The 23,675-nt window shown below is 36.8% G+C and overlaps 2 protein-coding genes across 2 annotated transcripts in view; both read right to left on the bottom strand.

Annotated features, from left to right (window-relative positions):
- Positions 1–1,535, bottom strand: part of INO80 (INO80 complex ATPase subunit) — a 77,048-nt gene extending 75,513 nt beyond the window's left edge. The window contains exon 1 of the mRNA XM_063289930.1: positions 1,100–1,535. The gene's annotated coding sequence lies outside the window, so the exon portion shown is untranslated. The remainder of the gene's footprint in view (positions 1–1,099) is intronic.
- A 2,888-nt stretch (positions 1,536–4,423) lies between these two features.
- Positions 4,424–23,675, bottom strand: part of EXD1 (exonuclease 3'-5' domain containing 1) — a 34,063-nt gene continuing 14,811 nt past the window's right edge. Inside the window, exons 5-11 of the mRNA XM_063289923.1 lie at positions 19,020–19,087; positions 16,072–16,158; positions 15,235–15,339; positions 15,008–15,088; positions 14,005–14,148; positions 7,059–7,250; positions 4,424–5,827 (exon numbers count right to left, since the gene is read on the bottom strand). Coding sequence (XP_063145993.1) covers positions 5,630–5,827; positions 7,059–7,250; positions 14,005–14,148; positions 15,008–15,088; positions 15,235–15,339; positions 16,072–16,158; positions 19,020–19,087 — 875 coding nt within the window. The 3' untranslated portion in view covers positions 4,424–5,629. The remainder of the gene's footprint in view (positions 5,828–7,058; positions 7,251–14,004; positions 14,149–15,007; positions 15,089–15,234; positions 15,340–16,071; positions 16,159–19,019; positions 19,088–23,675) is intronic.

Genomic DNA, 23,675 nt, shown 5'->3' with positions numbered 1-23,675 from the left:
GTCCTTCTGAGATACAGGATTCCTAGCCGTGGGAATATTTGGGAGAGACTCGTGTTGGTGTGTTGAATGAATCTGAGATCCAAGCATAGCCGTTTATCAAGGATAAAACCAAATAAAGAGCAGTGGCCATGGAGCGTCACTTGCATCCTGCGTTTGTCACCTTAATCAGAAATATACTCAAGCTCGTTTAAAGAGCAGAAACACTGAAGTCCTACAAATCAACTTATCACAAGAATTTCTCTGATACGCAGACCATGCATGCAATAAGAGGGGTTAAAGAAGTGATCACACTACTGTATGCTACACTGCACAGTTTGGTCAAGTCGTCTATTGAATCATAAATTATACAATGTCAATTATAATCCAGAGGTAAACTTGCCAGCCATTAATGTATATTAGTTTCTAGCAAACGTTGAAGATCAGACATTTTGCACAATGAGTGCCAATAGCTACCAAAGTACCATCTATGCCTCTGATGTATTCCATGAAGCGTTCTTTTAAATGTAACCTGCTTAATGTACATAAATACATACACATTTTTCTGATTAAGGTGACAAACGCAGGATGCAAGTGACACTCCATGGCCACTGCTCTTTATTTGGTTTTATCCTTGATAAACGGCTATGCTTGGATCTCAGATTCATTCAACACACCAACATGAGTCTCTCCCAAATATTCCCACGGCTAGGAATCCTGTATCTCAGAAGGACGCTGATCAGGCCGGGCGGTTTCCTCGTTTTCCACTGCCAGGCACTGAGCAAGGTGCGCACGTGTGACCATGGACTGGGTGTGACCAACACACGCTCACCCACCGCCTGCTGCCCGAGGCCAGAAGGTACTGAAGGCTCGCCTGGGGAATCTCCCTCGCCCCGCTGAAGCCTTTGGAGGGAAAGAGGAGACCCCTGGAGTTCTGCCCCACCCCACTAGCGGGTTCCCTCCGCAAGGAAACGTCCTGTCCCTTTAAGAGAAGGCCCGGCTGCCGGGGCCACTGCTGGGGGACCGCGAAGGAGTGGTTGGTTGGGAGCTGATCCCGCGGCCTGGTCTAACGGGTCCCTGCTTTGCTGCCACCTGCCCCGGCCCGCGAGCCACGGCGTCTCACCTGCGTGCGTGGCTCGGCTTAGGCCGAGAGTAGCTCCTGAGTTGTCCGCCCCGCTTTCCCTTCCCGGCCTCTCGCCCCGTGCTGCGTTGGCGCTGCTTGTGTCCTGCCGCGGCGCCCTCGACTTCTGCTTCGACAAGATGGCGGCCGCGCTATTGCTGCTGAGAAGGAGGCGGCGGCTGCGGGCGCTGGGACGGCGGCGGCGGCGGCCACTTTCGCTCACTGAGAGGAGAGGAGCAGGGACACGGGGAGCCATGGCGGGGGGGAGGAGAGGCGCCATAGCCAGGCCAGAACAATCGAACGCGGCACCCCCAGCTAGTGCTTCGAGCACAGTCACACAAACATTCCCCAATGGGCTTTGCCGCAACCTTAATGCGGACCGTAAATTCATAGCCCGTGCTCGGTCCCCATACAGAACCCAAAAGAAGTCCTCCAGAAACGATTCGCTTATCGCTCGATTGGTTGGGTCTGAGAATGACGGAAATTGCCGAGTACTTTCGGCTCCCAGAAACTAGCGTGAGTTAGCAATTCTCGCGCGAGGCTTAAATACAGAGTCGCGAGACTGAAGTTCCAACGGGATTGCCCTGGAAGTGACGTTTTGTTTCTACTAATCTTAGCCTGGCGCAAAGGGTGGTTGCAGGCCCGACTAGGCCTCAAGTTTATTTAGGGTAATTTTCGGTTAACTCTCCAGTTATGTGCACAGGTTTATGAACGCCTCCAAAAATCTTCACGATTCTCGCAGACACGTTAAAATCGGACCTTTTCCCCGCGTTGCCGTTTGCCAATGGCTTCGGATGACTACTTTAATCTATAACTCTGTCAGAAAACATACCTGGCGTGCTTTAAATTTGTTTTTTCTGCCTGCATTTGTTCCAATTCAGTATTAAGATTATTTTAGAACAGGTGAAAGATAGCTACACTATCATTATTTTCATTTAAAAGGTTTCAGCGGAGAGCTCTCTAAAGTAGTTTTTGCTTTTTTGAGGGGGGAGATGCCTTCGAGTAAGCCTTGATTCCTGGCATCTGTTTGGATAAGTCCCTGCAGTTTTCTGGGCAACACTTTCAGAAGTGATTTGCCATTGTCGTCTTTGGTCTGAGAGAAAGTAACTGGCCCAAAGTCACTCACCCACCCAGGTCGGACTAGAGCTCAAAGTCGCCTGGTTTCTAGCCTGGTGCCTTTAACCACTACATCAAACTGGCTCTCTGGTACTAATCATTGAAAGAAAGATTTGAATAAATCCCAGATTAATTATGTGCCGTAAAGGCAATGTCAATAGATAGACCTTCTCCAGGATGATTGGTCTCCAACAGGGCCCTTCAGGTCTTCTGACAATGCACCCATTGCCTCTATAATCAGGTTCATCTGCCTTGATTTTTTTCCTCTACCTTTCACAACATTATGGATTTCTCAAGAGAAATAGGTCTTCATATAATGTGTCCAAAATAAGTTAATTGAAGCCTAGTCATTTTATTGATTTAGTGGGTTTATATATCCACCCATCTCACATATGCGACTCTGGGTGGCTTACAATAAAATGTAAGATTTTATATTTGTTCCTCAAGTGAGAATACTGGATTGATTTTTTCTATGATTCATTTGTTTTCTTGGCTATCCATGGTATTTTAGAGAGTCTTCTCCAACTTTAACATTCAAAAGTGTCAATACTCTTTCTATCCTGCTTCTTTAAAGTCTGACTTTCACCTATGTAGTGCAACACAGGTAAGACCCATTGCCTGCATGATTCTGATCTTTGTAGGTAGAGACACAGTGCGGCATCCGAATATATTTTCTAAGGCCACCATTGTTACTTTGCCAAGTACTAGTCTGGTATATTTCTTGACTGCTGATTCCTTTACCGCTGACAGTTGATCCTAAAAGGCAGAAACTATCCACCACTTCAATATCTTAATTGTCAAGGCTGGTTGCTGTACCTCTTGTCATTACTTTGATCTCCTTTATATTTAATCTTACAGTAGTCCCATGTTTTCACCATGCCCTTTGAGTTTCATTACTAGATCCTGCAGATCATTTACAGTTTCAGGTATCAGAGAAGACTCAATAGCATACAGCAGGTTATTGATGTTTTTTCCACATCTTGCTTGCATCTCCTGTCAATTTCAAATTGAACTTGACCATAAAACTCATTGAATTTCTTTTCTTTTGCCTCAGTGGCTAGAGCATAAACAGATAATTGTCACATTAAAGGGTTGTCTGTGAAGTCTAATTGATTATTTGGTCATTGATTACATTGTAGCTAAGAACTGTTCTTGCTACAAGTAGTCCTCGTTTAGCAACCACAACTGGGACTGGCAATACAGTTGTTAAACAAAGTAGTGGCTTACTGAAACCACGACTGTGCTTATGATCTTACTTCAGCTTTCCTTTGCTTTCCAGACTTGCAGAGGTCGTAAATGTGAGGATTGGTTGCCAAGTTATTTTTTCATCATCATTGTAACTGCAAATGGTTGCTGAACAAGGCAGTCACTAAATAAGGACTACCTGTATTCCTTCCTGGCTGTGAAAGCAATACATTCCTTCTTTGTTTCTCATGTCCTGAATAGTAAACAGTATGATCTTTTAGTGAAAGTGTCCAATTTCAGTCCATTTCAATTTGCAGATACCTAAGATATCAATTTGTAGTCAATTCATTTCATCATTTAATGTGTTGAGCCTTCTGGTGTTCATACTTCTTACATTACATGTTCCTGCTGTAATTCTCTCTTTGCAGTTTGGGATTTTCTTTTCCTGTGCAGCAACATCAGCAATCAGACATCCCAAAAGCTTTAATCTCGCCATGTCATAAACATCATTAGTACTCCAAAAGATTGTCAGTACCATGTTGTGTGCCACCTGACCTGGGGGGTCCATCATCCGGCACTATATCATCAATCATTTTATATTTTCTACCCATATGGAATATTACCATATGTACCAAATAGGATCAAATAGACCATGCTATCAAGAATTTGATAACCACTAAGGGCAAAGAAAAGATGGTGCATACTTAGCTTACTTTCTTTCCTAAAGTATAAAAGATAGATTGAGAAAGATCTCCCAAAACTGAAATATAATGGTCTCTGCAATGAACATTAGGCAGTGGTTGAAAGCAAAGGGAGTGGCAATATGTTTATTTTGTCCTCAAGGTGTGTATATAATGGAAACTCTGTCCATTTAAGAGACAAGTGCTAGCTCCCTGCATTTCCACCTCTAAAACTGCAGTTCCTGAACCTATATTCACGAGCGCACAATAACATATAGACCCATTGCATTATTCCCTCTGGAAGTAAACAGTGTCATTCTACCACATCCATTCTGCACAAAGGCCATAAAGAGAAATCTAAAGTTTTATTTTAAACAGAATATTCCAACTGTTTAACTGGAAGGGGAAAAATCTCAAAGAGACAGTGCCATGTTTGTCTTTGAAACCATACGTTCACATTAATAAATCTGCATTTGTTCAAGTGCACCCCATGCAATATCTGACCTATTTTCAAATACATAAATCTGCTGCAATGGTACTATATTATTTAATTATGGGCCTTTTCCTATCTCAATTAAAAAGGTACTTTTTCAAACTTTGATCACATATTCCATACTCTAGGTATATTAATAACATGAACAATAGTAACTGTCTTCAGAACAAAATGGATCAGGGTGTAGATAAGTTACTAGAAAAAGAAGCTTGCTGATTCCTTCATGAGGGGATCTCACCCCCAAACTGCAGTTATCTATAGCTACCTTGTACAAAATAATAAACAGTTACCCTGAGCTAATACTTAGTATGTCAGTAAATAAGTTTCCAATGATATAAAGTTAATGAATGTAACAAACAAGGTTGGAAGTCTTTTCCTATCATGCAACTGTTTAGTCTTAGATGGGCAATTTATTCTGATTATTTGGAAACTGAAAAGAGTGGACCCTGAATCTCCAGCAAACAAATAGAGAATGGTGTCAAGTGTGTTACATGAGAGATGGTTCTGCATTGCAGCAAAGAGTATTGAATCCCATGTTTGTTGTTGTTCCACAATGGAAGTCCCCAATCCTAAAGAAAATAATTTCTGCTCTTGGCCTCTAGAGCTTAATGCACTTAGCTGGCAAATTTGGAAGACCTCCACTTTCCTTCCCCTTATGGGAAACTGAGGACAGTAGTCTGACTTGCCAGATAAATGAGATTCCAACAGTGTCAGACACAGATTGGCAGATAGCCCCACAGAAGGCAAAGGCAACCTTCTATCTTGAAATGAGAACTGAGGTGTATTATTCATTTTTTTAGCTAAAAAGGCAGGCATAATAGTTTCTATTTATTCATGCTTGTCATCTTTCAAAACCTTTATTTTTCTAAAGTAAAACTGACCTTTGTTTGTGATTTGAATATTGGAGATAGTTTTTTTCCCTTTATTTTAGTCTCTTCCAATGTCAGTTTACATGAAATGTCTCCTTTCGTTTCCATTTTAGATTCTATCTCACCATTACCAACTATGGGCTCTTGGTTATCATGGTGATATATTTCTTCTTTTTTATAACTGCCCTGACTACCAGGAAGTCAGAGATGGACAGAATGTTTTAAGATCTGCTTCTTTCTCTGCCATTTTTCTTCTTACTGGCTCCACTTGTTTTCTGATGAGGAAGCCTTCCTCATTGAGCTGGAACTTTTGCACTGCCATCTTCCTTCGTATGTTATAAAGATCTGCCAGTTGTCGTAGCTCTTCTGGTAACTCCATAGAAGATATCTGATTAACACAGAAACACAAACAGATGGGAGTAGCACTTAATTATCATTATTATTGTTTCTTTAAAGTACTGTTGTTGAATCTATGAAATGAAGTAAACATGAAGAACACAACAGTTGGCATTGATTTCAGGTATTTTAACAGCAACCACCTGAATCCATGATTCCTATGAGATACCATATTCTCTGTTGAACCAAAACTGAAGTATTAGGTATATTTTTTCAAACTCTGTAAGCATATGGTATTTAATTATAATAAACAACAAGCTCCCTTTTTTCTTTAATGGTGAATTCTTTATTTTCTGTAATGTTTGAAGAATATGTGTTTGAAAGGGTTTTACTAGGGCTGTGCAAGGTATTTGAAAAAGATAATTTGCAAAGCTTGTTAGCATGACTGAAGCCCTATTTTCAAAGCATTAAAGCAGCTGTGTTCTTTGAAAAACCTCACACATGATTATCGGCATGTGTTTGGGCACACACAGCCACTTGGTTTCAGTCCAGCAGTAAAGTTATGTCTGCATGCATACACACGTATAAGCAAAGTTCAAAGCTGTTGCACTTTGCAAACTACCTCTTTTGAATGCTTGTACACACTTAGTATTTACTGCATGTTTTTCAATATGAAATTCACATACGTTTCCAAAAATATTAAGTCAGTGATCATTAGGAACATTGAAAACAGGAGTTGGACCTGTTCCTACACTACTATTATTTTCATATGAGGTGAATACTTCCAGTTTTATTTGATATTTTAGGTTATTTAAATTTTCTGGCATGAGTTTTTATTGATTTAATGTACTATTACATTTATATTTAATGTTTATGAATTTTCTCTTCTGCTAATGTCCTAAAAAGTAAGTTATAGTTAGGGTTAGGGAAATATTCTTTTCAAGATTAAATATATAGAGGAAGAGGAAGAAGAATGAATCAAGAATAATTTTTTTAATAGACATGTTTTTCTGCTGTATGGAAATAATGAATTAATATGAATATTAATATCCAACTCAGTATGAGTTTTGTGTACTCTCTCCCAATAACAATGTGGAGCATATACTGAAGTTGCTCAACTGCAATTCTTCAACATGGTTAAAACAAAAGGAATGCAGGTTTTTTTAAAATCTTCACTAATTTTACTGACTCAGTGCCAGTAAAGTGCTTCAGTAGTTAGTAGTTAATAGCATTAATAAATTAGATGATCCTACCCAATAGTGTGCAGCTGAGGTTGAACTTACCTCTATGCTCCCCAGGGGGTCTGCAGATCCTAATCGAAATGCATTCAAGTATTTATCCACTAAAGTTGTTAAATCAGACATAATTCCATCAAGCAGCAGTAGACGGAGAGGGAGGAGGTACAATGTTTCCAGAGCTAATACCTTCAACAATACAGGTGGAATGGGCCGCACAAACCAGACCTCAGGATTTTTCTAGATGAAAAAATACAAAACCATGTTTTTTTGGTATTCCTCAAAATCGAGTTGGTTAATGGAATTGCTGGTATAGCTTAACAGCAAAGAATCAAAGGAATCCTCGGTAGAATCTTCACTCTGTATGAACTCATTGGTTACTTTATGGGAGTAAACTTTTTATTCGTTAAAATACAACATATTCGTATAAAATAAAATACAACACTGTCGACATACATAACATTCTAGAATACACCTAACACCACGTATACACATATAAACAAGTAAAATAATAACAATAACAACATACTAAAACATGGTTTCTGACTTTCATAGCTATAGATATACAAGTAGTTATCTTTGTAACTCTACTGTTATTTTCCCTTAAGTTACTATTATTTCTATTTATTTACTTCTTTTATATATAAATCCCATTATCTCTTCACTTTTTTCGATTGTATACAGGTAATCTAATATCGGTTGCCATATTTCTTTAAATCTCGTAATATTTTTTTCTTTTATTAAAATTGTTAATTTCGCCATCTGTGCTAGCTCCAATACTTTCATCACCCACTCCTCTATTGTTGGTATGTTTTCTTTTTTCCAATGTTGCGCATATATAATCCTAGCTGCTGTGATCATATATAATAATAAATTACCATATTTTCTCTCTAAATCCTGTTTCATTATACCTAATAAAAATAATTGTTTTTTTTACAATTTCTATCTTAAGAATTTTCTGAATCATCTCAAGTATTTGTGCCCAGAATTTTTCTGCTTTTTTACAGGTCCACCATAAATGGTAAAATGTTCTTTCCTTTTGTGAACATTTCCAACGTACATTAGAAACATTTTTATACATTTTTGCTAATTTTCGTGGGATTAGGTACCATCTGTACATCATTTAATAAAAGTTTTCCTTTAAATTATAACACAAAGTAAATTTTAATCCCTTTGTCCACATTTTTCCCAGTTCTCTAATAAAATATTATATCCAAAATTTCTTGCCCAATTAATCATACACTCTTTGACTTGTTCATCTTGATTTAATTGTAATAACATTTTATACATTTTTGTAATAATATGCTCATTATTTATATAACTGTTTTTCAATCTTTTTTCTTTTTTAAATTGATAATTTTTTTAATCTAATTTAAATTGTTCATTTAACTGCATATATGTGAACCAATGACACCGGTGTCCTTCTCTTTCTCTTTCTTCTCTTGTCTTTAGCATAGGTGTATCTTGTTCATATTTCATTATATCTTTATATCTTAACCATTTTATCTTATCATCTAAACTTTCCGTCCTTGCAAAAGCTTCTTGTGGCGATATCCACATTGGTATATTTGATAATAATCTACTTTTATATTTATCCCAAACCCTCAATAATACTTTTCTAATAGTATGATTTCTAAATTCTTTGTTCATTTTTACTTTTTCATACCAAATATATGCATGCCACCCAAATCTAAGTTCATGTCCCTCTAATTGTAAAAGTTTTGGATTTTCTAACGTTAACCATTCTCTTATCCACAGAAAGCAACAAGTTTCAAAATACAATTTAAGATCTGGTAATCCCAACCCTCCTCTTTCTTTAGCGTCTTGTAATAATTTAAATTTAATTCTTGGTCTTTTTCCTTGCCAAATGAAATTTGAGGTATCTTTTTGCCATACTTTAAATAATTTTTCATTAATTAGAATTGGTAATGTTTGGAAAAGAAATAGCATCTTCAGTAATACATTCATTTTGATTATGGATATCCTTCCTAGCAAAGATAGTTGTAATTTTCCCCATCTTTCCATATCAATTTTTATTTCCTTCCAAATTTTCCCATAATTATTTTGAAATAATATATTATTATTTGTTGATAATATTACTCCTAAGTGTCTAATCTTTTTTTCTATTGTAAAACCTGATTTAGTTATTAAAGTTTCTTGTTTTTGAGTCATGTTTTTACTCAACATTTTTGTTTTACTCAACATTTTCTAGATGTTCTATAGAATCTAGGGGATTTTGTAATATAAATACTAGGTCATCTGCAAATGCTTTTAATTTATAAATTTGTTTTTTATTTTTTACTCCTTTTATTTGACCATCCCCTCTTATAACTCTAGTAAGAACTTCTAGGACTAGAATAAATAAGAGAGGTGATAGGGGGCATCCCTGTCTCGTTCCTTTTTCTATTTTGCAATTATCTTGTCAATTCATCATTCACTATAATCTTAGCTCTGTGTGTTGAGTATATTGCTTCAATCCCTTTCACAAATGATTTCCCAAATTCCATTTTCTCTAAAACTTTAATCATAAAAGACCAATTCAAATTATCAGACGCTTTTTCAGCATCTAAAAATATTAAAGCTATTTGGCATTCGTTATGATGTTGTGCATATTCCAAAATATCGATCGCAGTTCGTATATTATCTTTCAATTGTCTTTTTGGTAAAAAACTACTTTGATCTTGATCAATAATTTCTTGTAAGATTGTTTTTAATCTTTCTGCTAATATTAAAATAAAAATTTTGTAGTCATTATTTAACATTGATATTGGTCTATAATTTTTGGTTAGAGTTGGGTCTTGTTCTTCTTTTGGTATAAGTGTTATATTAGTTTCAGTCCATGTCTCTGGTATTTTTGATCCATCTATAATCAAATTCAATAAGTCTCTAAATGGGTTTATAATTTGTTCTATAAAGTGTTTGTAGTATCCTGCCGATATACCATCAGGTCCCGGTGTTTTTCCTATTTTGAGTTTCTTTATAGCTTCTATTATTTCCTGATCTGATATTGGACTGTTAATTATTACTTGTTGCGTTTGTGAGAGTTTGGGAAGATTTTGCTTATTTAAATATTCCTCAATTTTATCTAATGAAATTTCTTGTTTTTCATATAAATGTGAAAAAAAATTATAAAATGTTTTTTTGATTCTTTTATTATCAACTAAGTCTTCATTATTTTCCCTGATTTTAATAATCATTTTCTTCTCCCTATCTTTCTTTATTTTATAAGCCAGCCATTTTCCTCATTTATTAGCAAATTCAAAGTGTCTTTGTTTTGCATATCTTAATTTCATTTCTATTTCCTTTGTAGTCAGCAGTGAAATGTGTTGCTGTAATAATTTTATTTGATATAATAAATTATCATCTGAGGGTTTTTTCTGCAATTCTCTTTCCTTTAATTTAATCTGATTCATAATTGTTTGTAATTTTTGTTGATATTGTTTTTTAATCATTTGATTTAAAGATATAAAATGTCCCCTTATTACTGCCTTACTGGCATCCCAAACTGTTCTAATGTCCACTTCATTATGCAAATTTATTTCAAAAAATTCCTTTAATTTCTTTTTACACTCTTCCACTACTTCCTCTTTTTTTAAGATATTTTAATTCAATCTCCATTTAATATTTCTGGAATTTTCCCTAATTATTATATTTACTGGGTTGTGATCTGAAAAAGATTTTGGTAAAATTTCAGCTTTAGAGATTTGATTTGCTAAATCCTTTGAAATCCAGATCATGTCTAATCTTGAAAAAGATTTAAATCTTTCTGAATAGAATGTATAATCCTTCGCTAATCCATTTTTATGTCTCCAGGAATCCACCAATGTTAAATTTTCCATTAATTCAAAAAATGATTTTGGGACTTTCCCTTGTTTATTTTTAATTTGTTTTTCTGATTTCCTATCTAACAATGGTATTGTAACCCCATTCCAATCCCCCATCAATATCCAGGTTGTGTATGTATACATTGATAGTTCCTCCATTAGTTTCACATAGAAATTATTTCTATTTTCATGTGGAGCATATATACCTACTACAATCGTTTTGATCTCTTGTATTTCTAAGTCAATCCCTATATATCTTCCTTGTTCGTCTGAAAATAATAAATTTGGCTTCAAATAAGGTTTCACATATAATACAATTCCATTTATTTTCTTCTCATTAGCTGTTACAAATTCTTTTCCTAATTTTTTGTTCACTAAATATTTTACCTTTTTTTTCATATGCATTTCTTGCAAACAAATAACATCATGATTTTGTTTTTTTAAATAATGATTTTTTTTACTTTTTTGTGGAGCATTAGCTCCATTTATATTCCAAGTTGTATATTTTATTACCATCACGCCAGTAGCTCCTCATATTCCTTAGAATTCGTAGCTAACTCCTCTCTCTGTATCTTTTTCTCTTATTTTGTTCTAGTTCCTTTCCATGTTTTTCCAGGAAATCTTTTACTTTATGTATTGAATTTAATCTGTACCTTCTTTCTTGAAAGGTAAAACTCACCCCCTCTAATTTTTCCCAACGGAATCAAATATTTTTTTTTCAGTATCTCTGTCAGACCTGCATAGACTTCTTTTTCTCAATATCCTTATAGGTATCTCCTTAAGTACAATTATATCTTTCCCTTTAATTCTAATCCTGTTTTCAAAATGTGCCTGCAAGATCATCTTTTATTTTTCTTCTGGAAAATTCAATTAGAACATCTCTAGGTTTTTGATGGATATGGGCATATTTTGAATTTATGCGGAACATCTTTTCTATCTCTTCTGCCATCCAATCCTCTTCCCAATTTATTAAGTTTGCTAATGTTTGTATTATTGTTTCCTCCATTTCTTCCTCCTTCCCCTCTGGTGTGCCTCTAAATCTTAAGCTATACTGTTTATCTCTTAATTCTAACAATGCTATTCTATCTAGTTCATCTTCTTACTATTTCTAATTCTTCCACCCTTTCAGTCACTTTTTAAATTTCTCCCTCCATTTTCTCATTCATCTTTTCTAATTTTTGTTCCAATTTCTTTTCAAAGTCCTCAAAACTTTTTTCCAACATTAGATCCACATTTTGAAGAATTGTCTGGGAAGTCTTCAAAGAAAATTCTTTGAACATAGCACTTATTCAGTCGTTTTCTCCTGACCCCGAACCTCTTCTATTTTGCTTTCTAGTATTCATGTTTCCTTAAGTTCATACAATATTTAAGTCAAGTTTTTATGTTTTGTATATCCTCCACGATGTAAGGAAAAAGTCAAATCAAGTCACTAGAAAATGGCTTCTTTATATTAATAAATAAGTCCAATCCCTGTTTATTGTAGTAGTCCTTTAAAACCCTTCGTAATTCTAGTCTCAAAATAATGAAACTCACCAAGAGCCTCTGTATCTCTATAGCTATGATTAGCCTCTTCTCCTCTTTAGTTCTGTAAATGATTCATTAAGGAGGTGAGGTGGTCGATGGTATTGTCTTGTAAATCAAGATGCTCAGTCGTGGCTCCTACAGCTTGAAACTAACGCTTCCCAGCTGATTGCCTGCTTCACTAAAAACGTGAGCCAACCGCTCTCTTCATAAATCAGCTGTCCAGAAGACACGTTAGCCTTTCGTTCGCTGCTTCTTCACCTGAAGTTGCTATTCACCCCTTTTAATTATCTGGAGCGACTTTTAACACCATGCTGAGAGTTTTAGCTTGCAGAGCTCTGCTAAAACGCAGCCCGTCGCCATTTTCTCCTCACCAGAAACCCAACTCATTGGTTACTTAGATGAGCCATTCACTCTCAGTTTTATCCTACATGTCAATAATATTTATTGATTTATTTATTCGTTTTATATAAATAAATCAAAATCAGTAAAACTAGTGGTGCCTGCCCTCTGGAAAGAGGTCTCCCCTGATATCTGGATGGCTCCCACTCTAATGGTGTAATGGTATGTGGGAAAGACTTTGGGAGATGGGGTGAAGAGATGCCGCCTAGGGAATGGTCAGATAAGAGACAGCATAGCCTGCAGCTGCATAATGGGCGGGGCAAGAAGTTCAGAAGGGACCCTCCTTAGTTTCTCAGGCTGTAAAGGAGATGGCGGGAGAATTGTACTTTCAGGCTTGCAAGATTCTGTTAATGTAGCTTTATAATAAATTAGCATTAAATTATCTGGTTGCATTTCCTGTCTGGTCTGCCTGGTAAGGCTGACATCAATTTTGCAACCGGCTAACAATTATGATGGTTGCAGTTTCCTGCGGTCACGTGATTGCTATTTGTGACCTTCACTGCCAGCTTCCAAAAAAGCAGTCAATGGGGAAGCTGGCAGGAGGTCACAAATGGCAATCACATGATATTGTGCTTAACAACCATGCAGGATTTGCTTAATGACCGCAACTGGAACAGCCAGAACTGCTGTCGTAAGTTGGCGCAGTCACATGAGGTTGCGCTTTATGACCACATTGCTTAGTGATGGAGTTCCTGGTCCCAGTTACTGTCATTAACTGAGGACTACCTGTATTACCTTTATGTTGAGCTCCCAGATCTGATTACTTCTTTGCCTTTGCTATCTGCCTTTTAATATCTTCCTATTGGTTCTTATCATAGGCTTTCCCGTTCAGGCTTTCAAATGCCTTGAACTTGTAATGTTTTCCCCGTTTCTTTTCTTGAACTTCTCCCAATTAAGCTTTGATGACATTCCTGAACCCCTCCTAATCTCTCAAGTTCTTAATGGAACTTTATAGTCGCCTTCCCAGAAAAGTATGTAGAATATGTTCAGCAGAAATAATGCCTGTACTATTCCATTTGGATGAGCTACAGAATATTTTGCACTGCACAACATAAATTCTACCTTGTTATTTGCAATATCTAGCTCTGTGCCAAATGAAAGAAAAATCTTGATAAGTATTAAGTATATGCTATTTGGGGCACAATTTCTGTTACAACCTCAAGAATGTATAAAGTAGATAATGGGCTACAAGCAAATCTGATTTCCTTTAATTCACATGATGATGCCATCTGAACTAACCATCTTACCTCAACTGCTTGCTGCCTGTATTCCAAAAAGGAGATGCATTTGTAGGGCAGCCCCAGATACTGCATTAAACACTCTTGTAAAGTGCTGATCCTGTGTGGAAGGTAGCCACCTGTTTCCATTGAGAACTGCAACACATCAGCTATCTGTGGGGGAAAGCAGGGGTGGGTGTGTGGGATCAATTAGTCACTTCTGCAGTTCACAAACAAAAGAAACCTGACTACAGAGGATCATTCTTCTGTCATTATCACTTTAGTATTAATCCAATAAATAGCTTTTTGCAGATTTAAGAGTATTTTTCAGCAAATCAATGATATAATGCTAGAAGGAAATAGAAGAGCAATAAAAGGCTGTTAGAAGTTTGGCTGTAAAAATCTTGACTGAGAAACTTAGGGATTTTCATCTGGATTTTTTTGTCATGGTTCATGAAGCACTATTTATTTATTTATTTAGTCCCCGCCCATCTCTTGTGATCAGGGGACTCTAGGCAGTTTACAATAATTAATTAAAACAACAATCATACAATAAATAAAATATACAAATATAAAATTACTCTAATGAATAAATAAAAATAAAAAAGTAAAGAAGTCCAAATGGCAGGAGAATCTCAAACAGTCCAAGTGTGGGAGGAGTGGTCTATAGCAGCCATCCCCGTGTAGGTCTATTCCCCTCTCCACCCCAAGTGAGGTGGCAGAACCAGGTCTTCAGACTCCTCCTGAAGGCCAGGAGTGATGGGGCCAGTCTCACCTCTGGGGGCATACTGCAACACAACTGGCATGTTTCATAACAATTTATATAGCCATGAAAGAAACATTCCTTAGGCTTTGAAAACTAAAACAAACTTTCAAAAAATATAAATTAAGGATAGGTACCAGATTGTATGGAAAGTTATATGCACATTAATTAAGGACGGACACCTTTGAGCTAAGATATTCCTTCATAATGTAGCATATTAAGCTATTTCCCCTCAAATCTGGTTACATACAAAAGTATTGGACAGGCTACCTGTGTATCAAAGACATTGGAGAGCATAATTCCATATTGATGAGAAAGACAATCTGAAAGCCAACGACAATCATGGATAACCTAAGAAATGTAATTGGAAGAAGCAGTATAATAATGTTGATCAAGAAATATAATAAAAGTAACACATTTTCTTGCTTTTTTTAAAACACAATTTCATGTTTCCTCTCCATATGTTATTGGATCTCCTGTGCTACATAGCTACATACTTTCAAAATATTCTGGTCCTCCAGTATCATTTGTAGTCCATTCTTGAACACTCGAGCTCCCAGAAGAATAATATCAAATAAGAAAACGTGACTTTTTGTTGCAACCTATAGTAAATATGTAGAGAAAAGAGCAAAATTATAGATGATCTGTAATTCAAATATTAATACTAAAATATGTTCAGAGAATCAATCTTTTTTACTGTTATCTTAATTCTAAATATATTACATGTCATTAAAGTCAATGGCACTTATTTTTAAGACATATTTCAGACTGGACTGTGAAGTTCACAGCTTCCTAAGTTAAACAAATATCTAACTGCAAATAGGAATATTCTAAGAAATTAATTTGTTATCCTATTATATAAAAGATAAACTACAATTATCTAATTTCTGATCACTGACTAATTTTAAAAACTATGAACTATTGTACCTATTTAGTTTAGTAAAGTATAAGAATTAGCTTTTTTATTTCTTTTCCTGCAATTCAATCTTTTTGTTTAATGAAATTAATGCAATCTTATGGATAGATTCTAACACCGCCCATAACATCTTGATCTTTTAAAGCAAATTACAACCAGAACACCTAGTAACCCTCTACAGAAATTGAGAATTCCATGAAGGGCCCCATATTTATGACTATTAAGTATGAGGAACTAAGAATAGAGCAAAATACAAAAACAACAAAAAAGAGGAATTACACTGAAAGGCAAAGATACAGCATACCTTTTTTGATTCTTAGACCATTATTGTTAATAAGAAAAGTTTTTTTTTGTAAATGTAAATGTAAATTTTTTTACATTTACACTCCAAATTGCAAAGCATACTGTGAATTTTTACCTGTAACCAAGAGAGTTTTCCATGCCGACACAAGTTGATACCCTCTGCTGCAATACTACATACACTTTGCTTTTTGATATGCATCATCTAAACAAACAAAAAGATATAGCAGGACATGGAAGACAAGTAAAACAATATGGAACTAGTTTTTGTCATACAAAATTAAAATGCATCATTAAATGTAGGAGGAGAATACAGTTGATCAGCACAGTGTAAATAATGAATTGTTTCATGCCCTCTTGGGTATTGTTAACCTGTATTTATGCAAAACATTTTTAAGTCTTCTAAGCCAACTGCATTCAGGACAAGGCATTCTACTCAGCCCAACAGAATCCTCTCCTAAATAAATAGTGAAGTTTTTTTTCCCTTTAATTTGATTCCATTTATACTAGGATTACCCCAATAATAAATCTTGTCCTCAATTTTTAAATATTTTATCTAGAACCTCAATAAACTTAAATTGTATTTTATAGCGTAACTGCAAAAACATTAATCAAGTGAAAAAACGTAATAACATATATTCCCTGCCCTTAACCTGACTTTCTTAAAGAGCCCCTAATATTACAAATATTCTTTGAAGGAGAAATGTTCCACCCCCTACAATAGTCCTTTTTGAATGCTGTTCATCAGAACTATATCCAGTATTTCAAGTGTGGTCATACTGTATATTTACAATATTAGTAGAAATTGTTTTGCTCCAGTGTGCAATTTTTTTTGTTTTTTGATGTAATAGTACTGTCAAAACAGTAGCCATACTGGTTCAACCCACTCACCCACCCTCCCACACCCCAGGGGCTCCACAGACACACTGTCATGAGCACTGATGGTGAGCAGGAGGGGGCCCCTATCCAGGGGGGAAAATGCATGCGTAGTAGTGAGTTGAGCAGCCATTCAAAGAGACACAGAACAGACCCACCTTGACTTTTGGGGTTCATCTGTCTGGGTTTTTCCCATGCTTCTTCAGTTTGTTAGGATTTTCTGTCTAATGTAGCAGTAATAAAACACTAGAGACCTATTCCTCATCTCAGCGTGGTTCCTGACTGTTAGGACACACACTGTCATGAGTACTGATGGAGAGCAGGAAGGGGCCTCTATCCAGGGGGGGAAACGCATGCGTAGTACTGAGGAATTAAGCAGCCATTCAAAGAGACACAGATCAGACCCGCCTTGACTTTTGGGGTTCATCTATCTGGGTTTTCCCACGCTTCTTCAGTTTGTTAGGATTTTCTGTCTAATGTAGCAGTAATAAAACACTAGAGACCTACTCCTCGTCTCAGCGTGATTTCTGACTGTTAGGACACACACTAACCCCAGGGCTGAGAACAGAGGCAGGTCATAAGGGCCTCCCAGAACCCCAGGAGAGTGGGTGCCATCCCTATCTGTGAGGGGATGCTCTTCTAGAGGGTAGGGGCCAGTAGTAGTGTTCTCAACTTGATATTGGATGTATTTATCCATTAATATTACATCTCAATAATTTCATTATTTTTGACACAAATGCTAGACTGGTAAATATTACAAGCTCCAAGGAATCCCAGTAATAATGATCTGATGAGGTGCTGAGAATTCCATTAAGAGAACCTTGGTCTCTCCTTAAAGTACAGTTTGCTGAATTGAGGAATGCTTGTTAAACCTACTTAAATCTATTTTAAATCTCACAGATTCTACCATACTTCAGAATATAGGCCATTAAGAAAAAGTGTGCTATAAATAAATTATGTCCATGATCATCTTATATCAACTTAATCTTAATTTAGCTCCATAAAAATGGTAGCTTTTTGGGGGTGGGGAGCATGGGGGGTCCACAGAAAACTTTGATCCACTGGAGGATTCTTCTGCTGGAAATGGAGAAGTTGCAATATGGGGACACTCAATACACCTTTTGCCACTGTTCAGGGAAGTTCCACAACCCTTTGAAATAGTTGTTGCAACTGGATCTCACACTGTAAGCCTCACTCACACACAGAGCAGAAGAGTCAGGGCCAGAAGCAGAGCATCAGCTTGCTGATTTCACCATGTGCTATGGATCCTCCTTAAGGCTGAAAAGAAAATGCAGCTCTGCACTCAAATGTGACAGGTCAAAGGATAGCTGCACTCCAAGCTCCACATCAAGGTGCTGTCACTAGTGTCTCAATGTGGGACTCAGACTGCAGCCGCCCCTCAGTTTGCCCCGCCTGGATGCAGAGCCACACTTTTCACTTTAACCAAGATGGGTGGTGGCTCTGGGAGCAGGCCATGCCTTAGCTGTGATGATATTCTATCTGAGGCTAGGAACAGAGCTGCTCCTTAGCCTGCCCTGCCCAGAAGCAGACCTGTTTCTTCTCAGCCAATGATCTATAGTGCCTGGTGAGACTGGCAAGCTGTGACCTATTTCTGGCAGTCACTTCCCTGCTGTGTGTGCATTGAGTGAGGAATTTCCTATTGCCTCTGCTGCTAGCAAGATGGCAGGTCCTTTTTCCTCCCTTGTCTCCATTAAATTTTAATTTTAGATCTCTGAAGGCACTTTGGTTTTCTCTTGTCTACAACAAGGCAAGTTGACCAAAGGAATTTATTAGCAAGAAATCAAAATTTCCAGTCCAGTACAATTTTTTGAGAAAGTGGATTACTTGAGATTAGGTGGCTTGGAGGAGAGGGAGCACTGGAACAATTTGGTGACCACGCTTAGGCTCAAACCTGATTCAAAACCCCAAACCACCATGCTTCCTCATTAATTATAACTGGAAAACACTAAGTTACAATTGCTTTTTAAAAAACATACTATGATGCTATCTTCTCCGTTTTTTACTTACTCGACATTTTTGTACCATTGTACAAAAGGGCTTCACTACTGCAGCCCTCAGGGTAAAGAGCAAGTCCTCTTGAGGCATTTGTGATGATTTGAGTTTATGACTGGGCTATAACAACAAAATAATAAAAACACCCTTGAGAAGAAGCAGCAACATCGTACTTACAGCAGAACCAAATTTCTTCTGGAACTGATCAATAACAATATATTCTATGTCTTCCCCTCCATCTTCATCTGTAATAAAATTAAAACCGCCTCTGAAAGTGTTAACTTTACCTGTAATCACTGTATAATCTCCTAAAGTACTTGACAAATACAAATAATTCTTCCTCTACAAAAGTAGATAAACTATGATTAACAAATCCAACAAAACACATCAAGATAAAACTGGTTCAGACAGTAGGTGTTCCTTCAAATTATCCTCACATCTCATGCCTCTAAGACCAAATTATTCAATTGCATTTCTGGTAGACAGTATTTTGCTAGCCACCTAAAAAGGTAAAGAATCCCTCCAGTTGAATTTCACTTCTAATATATACCCAACACCTATATGGGTCCCTTGAGTAGTTTTGACTTCCTAGTATAACCTACAGCCCTGGGATTTCCTGATAGCCTCCTATCCAAGTACTAACCAGAGATAAGGTTGCTTAATTTTTTTGAGGTCAGCTAATTGCTGCTGCCTGCTGTGATGTTATATACTTAGTGGCCTAGAAAGAACTGAAACTAAAAAATATTTGTAATTGCTTGCATATTGACTTGTGTACTGTAGAATAATATAAAATGATATAGCCTTCAACTTGCATATTTAAATAAAAGTTAAGATTGTTTATGTTATCATAAAATATTTTCAGAAAATCAATTCTTAGTTTAGAAAATTCCTATGGGGTTGTTTGATTCTCAGTATATCTGTCATGAGTACAGATGGTGAGCAGGAGGAGGCCCCTATCCAGGGGGGAAAATGCATGCGTAGTTTAGAGACTATGAGCTGTCATTCAAAGAAACCCAGAACAGACCTGCCTTGAGTTTTGGGGTTAATCTGTCTGGGTTTTCCCACGCTCCTTCAGTTTGGTAGGATGTTCTGTCTACAATAGCAGTTAAATAAAACACTAAAGACTTTCTCATCTCGGTGTGGTCTTTGCTTAAGCCAGGACAATATCTTTACAGAAAATGCAATTACCAATTAATGAGGGAGGATTTGGTTTTCCAAATCTGGAGCTACATCATCATGCTTACCTATTGTCAAGTATTAAATACTGGAACTCAACAATTTGTGTTAATTTTCCGATTTGGGTAACTTTGGAATATACATACTGTATATAGCATCTTTAGTTGGATGGACAGCATTAGGATCTAAATGCACTAAAACCCTAGTATCCCTGGAAACAATTACGTCAGTTAGAACGTTATGGAATGTAATATCTAATAATAAAGATTCAACACTTTTTCCCATGCTAAATTAACTTTATGGGGAAATCCAACTTTAAAAATTGAGAAAAAGATTGTGATATGGAAAAATTGGATGGAAGTGGGGATATTGACTTTGGACCAACTGATAGATGATGATAGAACTTGTTAAATCCTTCAAAACTATAAAACCTATTTTTATAGATACTTGTTATCAATAAATCAATTTAATATGCAGATGCTAAGAAGTGAGTGGAATAAAGAATTAGAGGTTCCTATATTGCCTAGACAATGGGACAGTGTCTTAACTTCTATAGCAAGAGTGCCCCTGGACCTCAAATTACGATTTTTACAACAAAAAATAATATTTAGAATTTATTGGAGTCTATTACGTTTGTATAGAAAAACAGCATTTTGTTGGAGATGTAATAAGGATAATGCTTCTTTAAAACAAACATTTTTACAATGTCCTATACTTACTAAATTTTGGGAGAAAGTAGTGGACTATATAAATATGACTGTGCAACAAAAGCTAAAATTTTCAGAGGATATTTTCTTAAACCACATACCTAGTACATGGAATTTGACAACTGGATAACATAAATGGATTCTCTGTGCCCTTATTATGGTTAAAAGACTGATATTGCAACTTTGGAAAGGTAAATGTTTGACCCTGTTCACTCAATGGATTGAAGACCTGATTACACCTACGAGCAGATTGACTATAGAGGTAGGTTTTGCATAGACAAGTGTAATGAAATATGGAACTCATTTATACAAAATACAGGAGGTTAAAAAAATGATAGGTTTATATAAATGTATTAGAAATTAATATATACTCTCTTGAATATTATTTACATTAGATAAGTATATATATAATTAGATAAGTATGTATAATTGTAACTGTTAATCCTTTTTTTTTTTTCTGTTGTATTTTTTCACTTTTTTGAAGCACTTTTTATGTGTATTTTTTTTCTTCTTTGAAAATGTATGTACTGACATAATAATGACCTTAGTGTTTTTTTTTACTGTTACTATTTTAAAAGCAATAAAAAATAAATAAAAATATTGTTTGTTATTGTTATTCCTAGGATTTTATACATTCTTTACAATTCAGCCTTGTAAATAAATCCAAAACGTGCTTGAGAAAACGTCTGCTGAGAGTTTGGCCCTTCCCCTAGCAGCTTGCAGATATCTATGCTATGGCTGTCTTCTTCTAACGGCTCATCTGGATTCAAAAGAAGGATGAAGCACCCCATCCCAACTCCACCTTCCTGTTGCCGCACCTATATATAATTCCTTGTTGCTTATGCCTATCAAATAACTGCTTAATAATTTTGTGTTGATCATTAAAGGCCTTTTACACATCCAGTTTAGAGTACTAGTGTATGGTTTTTTTCAAACTATTAAAAAGCTTTTGTCCACAAAGATTCCATTTGGCACCATTACTCAATCCACACATCTATAAATGTTTTTTTTTTAAATTACATTCTGCTATTTGAACTATTGTAGGTGCTTAGGAGCATGCCATCTCTCTTTCTGTTACTAATGGAGTCCTGTGCTTATAAACTGCATTAAAACGTATCTTTCCTTTTTTCATTTTTTTTAAAATACTATTTTAGGTTCCAATCCTACACTTACTTAATAGTATATTGTACGGGCATGGTAGTTGAAAATCAATGTCCTCTTTTGCTCAAATGGATATATTTTCTGCTAGCACAAAGTCAATATCTGAGATATTTATTTATTTATTCAATTTATATAGCTGCCCATCTCACATTTGTGACTCTGGGCAGCTTACAATTAAAACATAAACAGTATAAAAAAAATAAAACAGCTATACAAACAATACAAACATTAAAAAAACAATTAACAATTAAAAGCCATACAGTACAGTCACTGAGAGAGCACAACCATTCAAGAACAGTACATCCATTTTATGGGGTCCACACCTCTCTCTGATCCCCAGGCCAGATAGCAAAGCCCTTCCAGAAGGCCAGCAAGATCAGGGCCAGCCTGACCTCAGAAGGAATGATGCTCCATAGGGTGGGTACAGCAGGAGAAAAGGCCCTCCTCCTGGGTCCCACCAGGTGACATTCTCTAGTGGACAGAATCTGCAACAAGACTCTTCTGGTGGACCAGATGGGATGGGTAGATATCACTGGGAAGAGGCAGTCCCTCAAATAACCTGGCCCCATGCCATATTAGTCCAAGAACCACTTCTGTTTGTGCTACCAAAATCCACCCCATGATAAATCTTACTATAAAACATCCCTTAGATATGCTAGTTCACTATAATATTTGGACATTCCACAAGCAATCAATTCACTCCCCAACAAAATATGTTAATGGTCCCCAGTAGTGAGAGGATAAGGCAGCAGGGCCTCATGCTGCTTTTCTGTTGCAGCCCCTATGTTAGGGACAACTTTCACCCTGAGGTCAGATGAGTACCTGCCCCTAATAGCCTTCCAGAAACTAGTAAAAATAAGAGTTTTTCCAGAGAGTGTTTGGGGAATGATGCACGTGCACCATCTGTATTGCTGAAATGTATCATTATGGTATTGTTGTTTTGGTTTAAATATTGGTTTATTGTTGTAAACTCTGGGAATCCAAGCACATTATTGCAGTATTTATTCATTTTATTATTAAATTTCTCTGCCACCCATCTCGTATACGATGACTCTGGGCGGCTTACAAAGAATAAAAATATTAATACATATAAATATAAAATTCAAAATGGACAATGAGATCTTATCCTGGCACCCTCACGGAGCCAACCACCCCCATGAAGAGCTGTCGACCCTCCCATCCCAGGCCAGGTAGCATAGCCAAGTTTTTATTCCCTTTTGAAAGGCCGGGAGAGTGGGTGCCTATCTTACCCCCAGGGGTAGCTTGTTCCAGAGGGCGGGTGCCACAGCAGAGAAGGCCCTCCTCCTGGACCCTGCCAATCGGCAATCCCTCATGGACAGGGTCCATAACATGCCCTCTCTGCCTGACCAGGTGGGACAGGTCGATGTAGCGGGGGTGAGGTGGTTCCTCAGGTAACCTGGACCCATGCCATGTAGGGCTTTATAGGTAATAACCAACACTTTGAATTGGACCCAGAAGCAAACCAGCACCCAATGCAGCTCACACAGCAACGTTGTTATATGGGGGGCTCCTAAGACTGCTCGCATGACCGCGTTTTGCACCAGCTGTAGCTTCCGGATACTCTTCAAGGGCAGCCCCATGTAGAGCGTGCCGCAGTGCAGTGCATGCAGGAGATGACCAGGGCATGAGTGACCGTTTGGAGGCACTCCCAATCCAGGAAAGGGCCTAGCTGGCGCACAACACGAAGTTTTTATGCATATGTATGTATGTGTATAGATAGATATTTTAAAAAATGGAAAACACAGTATCCCTTTGAGCAGTATGTGAG

Source organism: Candoia aspera, chromosome 1 (assembly GCF_035149785.1).
Source record: "Candoia aspera isolate rCanAsp1 chromosome 1, rCanAsp1.hap2, whole genome shotgun sequence".
Lineage (NCBI taxonomy): Eukaryota > Metazoa > Chordata > Lepidosauria > Squamata > Boidae > Candoia > Candoia aspera.
Note: the sequence above shows the minus strand (reverse complement) of the source record. Positions and strands in the feature narration are given on the sequence as shown.